This window comes from Hylobates moloch, unplaced genomic scaffold, assembly GCF_009828535.3.
Source record: "Hylobates moloch isolate HMO894 unplaced genomic scaffold, HMol_V3 SCAFFOLD_8, whole genome shotgun sequence".
Classification (NCBI taxonomy): domain Eukaryota; kingdom Metazoa; phylum Chordata; class Mammalia; order Primates; family Hylobatidae; genus Hylobates; species Hylobates moloch.
Genome location: NW_026652283.1, coordinates 84,344,331 through 84,350,442, shown reverse-complemented (window position 1 = coordinate 84,350,442; position 6,112 = coordinate 84,344,331). Strand labels below are relative to the sequence as shown.

The window sequence follows — 6,112 nt, the reverse complement described above, 5'->3', positions numbered from 1 at the left end:
GAGTAGCTGGGATTACAGGTACCTGCCACCACTCCCAGTTAATTTTTTTGTATTTTTAGTAGAGACAGGGTTTCACTGTGTTTGCCAGGCTGGTCTTGAACTCCTGACCTCATGATCTGCCTGCCTCAGCCTCCCAAAGTGTTGGGATTACAGGCATCAGCCACCGCATCCAGCCCCAAAGGCCTTTTTGACCTTTAACCCTGACTTTGCATTTCATAGAGATGATCACTTCCCAGCCTTTTAGATCGAAATTGTCTTTTCGTAAGAGTTTTAGTCATACTTGGGATCTCATCCCATGTTACAGTTAGGGGCCAGGGGAGAAGACACACAGGTCATTACTCTGGGGAGAATACACCTGTAACTGAAGAGCTTGAGGCAGGGATTTAGGCATGGATGTTTTTATCTCAACATTGTTGAGTGGCAGAGTTGAATCCAAACTGCTATGGGAATGTAAAAGACTTGATAAGGTAGAGATCTGTGGTTGGTTCTTTGTATTCTTAAAATGATTCTTGGGCCCAGAGACAGATAGAATAACAGTTTCATAAAGAAAAATATATTTTTTTATATTGGGGTGGTGGTTGTTTTTTTGAGACAGGGTCTTGCTCTGTTATCCAGGCTGGAGTACAGTGGCACAGTCACAGCTCACTGCAGCCCTGACCTCCTGGGCTCAAACAATCCTCCCATCTCAGCCCCCTGAGTAGCTGGAACTACAGGCGCATACCACCATGCCCAGCTAATTTTTAGTTTTTTGTAGAGATGGGGTTTCACTCTGTTGCCCAGGCTGGTCTTGATCTCCTGGCCTCAAGCAAAATCCTCTTGCCTTGGCCTCCAAAAGTGCTGGGATTACAAGCATGAGCCACTACTTCCAGCCATATTGAGTTTTTTTTGTTTGTTTTGTTTTGTTTTTGTTTTTGTGTTTTTTACCTCTCGTGTCTGCTGTGTAGGGACTGATTATTAATTCTGTGGGTTGCCCCTCTTGATGTGTTTTGATTCCAACATTTCACTGCCTTTAGCATCTCAGCATGGCAGTAAACACCAAAGATCCCATCCAGGTACTGACTTTGGTCACACCTGGGCAGTTCTGCTTAGAGGCTTCATGGGAGGTGAATGAGAAGCTGCTTACTAAAATGTCCTTGGCTTCATCTGTTTCTTCTCCAGACAGACTCTGGATTCCCTGTGGTCTCCCTATAGTACAGTGTCACCTGGCTGTACCCAAGCCCAGATTTGGTTGACAACTTTGTTGCTTGTTGCAGTGGCAGCAGGATAGTGAAGCGTGAGCTAATGACCAGGGCAGGCTTTGCTGCTCTCTGTTTGTTGCCTGGTGGGGGCTGGTGTTTGTCTCTCTTTTTTATTTTTTTGATATGATGATTTTTCCAAAATTTATTATGTTGTTGGGGTTTGTGGTTTTTGTTTTAATTTGCTTTAATTAAAAGTCCTCTAAGGCAGATGGAATGTGTACAATGTCAGAAAGACTAGCTGGCAGAAAGGGAAGCTTTTCTGGTCAGAGTGTGCGTGCCTTACAAGGGGGCATGTGCTCTCTCCCGTCCCTTCTCCACAGACTGGCAAGCGTGTGGGCAAGGTGCTGCATGCCTCCTTGCAGAGTATTCTGCACAAGGAAGAAAGCCTGGGGCCCAAGAGACAGAAAGTTGGATTCCTGGGATGATTTGCACATCAACTGCTCAACTGTGGATTGTTTTTTACTTTTCCTTTTAAACCGGTTTGTATATATTTTTCTTCGCTGTTAGGAATTTACAGCAACATTTGTATATGTAAAATTAAAGGCTATTTTCTGGTCTGGTTTGGTATGTCTAGAGTTCTTCAGTTGAAGCCAAGGCACCATTCAGTGACCCCTCTGGGTCTGGCCCTTATCTAGTGAGTGGCAGACAAATCCAGAGCTCTGCCACAAAGGGAGACCCCACAAGCTGGAGTAAAGACCTGGCAGAAACTGGTTTAAAGGAAATGCTTATGAAATGTATTTGGTGAATTTTTTTCCCCTTGAAGAACTTTAAAAATAGAATCACAAAGAAAAGTTCATTCACCTTGTGTATTTGGGTGGTTCTGGGAGAGGAAAAAAGAGGAGGCACTCTACTGCAGGTATACATACGCCCAGGGCGTCTGCCTGTCTGGTTAGCCATACCAAATCCTGGGAAAGTCCAGCTGTGACTTCCTGCCCTCCAAGAGATCCGAATGGAATTCCCTAGGTTCAGGGGCTTTAGTGGCAGCTTTGGCCCTTAGCCATCCTTTCTTATCACTCTTGTTTTGAAATTGCTTTGTGTTTTATAACCACTCCCTGGTGTTTCCTAAGATTTTGTTTTGTCAGCATTAAGAAGGCTGCTTTCAAGATGTTGTCATTTGATAATTCAGCTGCCTTCATGCTCTCAGCATAGAAAGGAAGACTATGCTTGCTGGCCCAGGAGGCTCTTCCTATAAGCCTGTAGTCTCACTGTGCAGTGTGTTAGAATTAAGTCTCTTCATGTGTAGAGCAGCCTTTGTTTTTTTTTCTAGGAGAACTGAAACTCCTAAATCTTAAAACGCCCTGGGGAAGGAGCTGATTCATGAAAGAGAGCATTTCAACCGTGGCATTTGCTCTCTGCATTCCAGTTAGACAAATGGGGTAAGGCGTTAGGAATTTATCACCAAATGGAAAGAACATAATGTGAGCTGAAGCCCTTGGGACTGCTTCCAGAGGTCCTGGTGTGGGCGTTCCTCCCAGCAAGGCCAGGTCCATCCCTGTGGAGAGAAGCAGCTGCCTAGACTTGGGCTTAATGGGGAAGCTTCTGCCCTGTTGAGAGCACAGCCTGGGTTTTCATCTTTTATGTTTCTTCAGTGACTATCTACAGGCACCATGACGGTGTTCCCAAGGCAGAAATCAGCCTCGTCTCTCCTTCCCTGCTCCTGGTTGACTGCCCGTGACATGACAAAACATTGGCAGTGGTGGCGCAGAGATGCAACTCGAGTGTGAATAAAGTTTAGAAGCATTTGCTTTTGATGGTTGATTCCAGTGGATCATTTGAGATGCATAAATTAGAATGAGTACTGTCGTATATGTCAAACTCAGCTCTGCTTCACTTCCCTTCAGACAGAGAGATGAGGCTTTGCCATGCCAGTGGTACGACAAACAGCTACCCAGCTTGGATGGCTGACTAAGCGCTTCCAGTAAAAATGGAGAAAGAAGAGAAAAAGATGGTGGGATCTGTCTCTAGCCACCCCATACCTTTCCCTGAAGGCCACCCCTACATGTAATATATGTATATTGCAAATGAAACAAAACACCATATGAGCAGGGACTCTCCAGGAGAGGCGTTTATTGGAAAGATCTGATTGTTGCAACTCTCAGAGTGAGAGAAGAGAAAACTGAAGACAGAGACTGGCAAAGACTTGGAAAAATATTATCCTGGGACAGACCTGTTTCATCCAGCAGAGCCAGAGCTGTCTTTAGTGGTCTTTAAATAAACATTAGGTAGAAGAACATTGAAGTTGGTCACAGTAAGGGCGGAGTATAAGAAATGCAATGTTAAATAATATTCAAGTGGGTTTTCAGTTGTCTCTGATTCCTTAGTCTTCCAAATCACGAGTTAACTTTTTTTCTTTTTTTTGTTTTTAGAGATAGGGTCTCACTCTGTCACCGAGGCTGGAATGCAATTGTGCAATCATAGCTCACTGCAGCCTCAAACTCCTGGGCTCACGTGATCTTCCCACCTTGCTGGGACTGCAGGCATGCCACCATGCCCAGCAAAGTATTTTTTTAAAATGAGGGTCTCACTATGTTGCCCAGGCTGGTCTTGAGCCCCTGGCCTCAAGCAGTCCTCCTGCCTTGGCCTCTCAAAGTGCTGGGATTACAGGCATGAGCCACTGCACTGGGACATGAGTTTAGATTTTTTTATTTTTTATTTTTGTTGAGACGGAGTCTCGTTCCTTTGCCAGGCTGGAGAGCAGTGGCGTGATCTTGCCCACTGCAGTCTTTGCCTCTCGGGTTCAAGTGATTCCCCTGCCTCACCCTACTGAGTAGCTGGGACTACAGGCGTGCACCACCACACCTGGGTAATTTTTTTTATTTTATTAGAAGCGGGGTTTCACCATGTTGGCCAGGATGGTCTTGATATCCTGACCTTGTGATCCGCCTGCCTCAGCCTCCCAATGTGCTGGGATTACAAGCGTGAGCCACAGCGCCTGGCCGAGTTTAGAATATTAACAGTAGTTTGTTTGCTCAGTAAAGCCAGTTGTCTCACATACAAACTGCCAGTAGAGAGTAAGTCTTCGCTATTCCAGACTTTTTGGAAAACAATCTGGCAGTGTGCATTAAAAGCCTTAAAAGACCGGGTGCGGTGACTCAGGCCTGTAATCCCAGCACTTTGGGAGGCTGAGGTGGGTGGATCATGAGGTCAAGAGATCGAGACCATCCTGGCCAACATGGTGAAACCCCATCTCTATTAAAAATACGAAAATTGACATGGTGGCGTGCGCCTGTAGTCCCAGCTACTTGGGAGGCTGAGGCAGAGAATTGCTTGAACCTAGGAGGTAGAGGTTGCGGTGAGCCAAGATCGCGCCACTGCACTCCAGCCTGGCGACAGAGCGAGACTCCTTCTCAACGAAAAGCCTTAAAAATGTTTGCCCTTTGACCTAGTAATTCTACTTCTGGGCATGTAATCGAAGTAAATAATTTATGATACAAGGGGAGTGGAAACATTAATACAGAGGAGTTTATCCTAGTGTTATTTATACATCCCAAATAATGGCCATAAAGTAACTGCTAGTCAGTGGGGAAACAATGTTCCATGCATTGCTAGATGCCTCTGATGGATTACCTTCTGTCCTCAGCCTCGCCTCTGCCTCTACAGCAGTCAGACCATAGCTAATAGATTATGTGTTCTGAGGGTTAAGACATGGGCAGCCAATCAGGATTTTACTCAACTTGTCAAAGTTAAAAATAATAATAATTGGAGCATAAAAAACTTATGTCAACCACTATAATGGGAAATTCCAGTCCTTCACCCAGTTTCCATAAGCCAGTTCACAGATCAAAGTCCATTGACAGGAGGGAGGTTGGTGTCTTTAAATAAGAATCCTGTGATATCACCATCAGCACCTACAATAATAGTTCTCCAGTCTGGAATAGCAGTATTGAGGAAAGGTGATTTGAAGGCTTTTGAATCTGGGTTTTGACTTGATGCCTATATTAGGAGACCTGAAATGCCGCCAAGGCTCTCCAGTCAAAGGGGATGGGGGATGGAGGCTAGGTAATAAATGGATGATACAAGTACGTCTGGGTCACAATGGTCAGTAGGTCCTGGGATAATTTCCATCCCCAAATGTGTAGGTGGGATGGATGTGGTACAATTGAGATGTCATAAATCGGATAGAATGAAAACCACAATGGTAAGAAGGGTCAAGGTTGGAAACTGCCTCCCTTCCCAGGCCAAGATAATAAATCAGAGACAATATTGGATCTTGGGAGAAATTGCAGAGATTAGGACCAACATCAAAGACTTTAAGGATGCAAGGGTTGTTGTCCCCACCTCATTGCCATTTATCTTATCTCTGTGGCCCCTGTAAAAGCCAGGTGAAGGCCGGGTGCGGTGGCTCACGCTTGTAATCCCAGCACTTTGGGAGGCCGAGGCGGGCGGATCACGAGGTCAGGAGATCGAGACCACGGTGAAACCCCGTCTCTACTAAAAATACAAAAAAATTAGCCGGGCGTGGTGGCGGGCGCCTGTAGTCCCAGCTGCTCGGAGAGGCTGAGGCGGGAGAATGGCATGAACCTGGGAGGCGGAGCTTGCAGTGAGCCGAGATTGCGCCACTGCACTCCAGCCTGGGCGACAGAGCGAGACTCCGTCTCAAAAAAAAAAAAAAAAAAAAAAGCCAGGTGAATCATGGTAGATGACCACCAAACACAAGAGAGAGCTCCAATTTCCGCTGCTTTGTTGGATGAAGTATCTTCACTAAGATTAATCAACACAGCCTCCAATGCTTTGTATGTGACTATAAGGCAAATTCTTCCTTAATCCCCATTAACAAGAAGGGTCAAAAGCAGATCTCTTATGTGGAAGGACTGCAAAATGTGTTCAGTGTCTTGTCAGTGGTCTATGTTAATCACCTACTTTATGTCACAGTG

The 6,112-nt window shown here is 45.5% G+C and overlaps 1 protein-coding gene across 2 annotated transcripts in view; it reads left to right on the top strand.

Annotated features, from left to right (window-relative positions):
• EXOSC7 (exosome component 7) overlaps positions 1 to 3,725 on the top strand; it is a 36,238-nt gene extending 32,513 nt beyond the window's left edge. Inside the window, exons 8-9 of one of the 2 annotated variants that reach the window (XR_004249340.2) lie at positions 1,559 to 1,717; positions 2,506 to 3,725. Coding sequence is in view for 1 of the 2 variants with exons in the window: in XM_032161834.2 (XP_032017725.1) it covers positions 1,559 to 1,663 (105 nt within the window). In the remaining variant the exon portion in view is untranslated. Of the gene's footprint in view, positions 1 to 1,558; positions 1,795 to 2,505 lie in introns of those variants that run through there. The other variant, XM_032161834.2, reaches the window with a different exon arrangement.
• Positions 3,726 to 6,112: the final 2,387 nt, after the last annotated feature.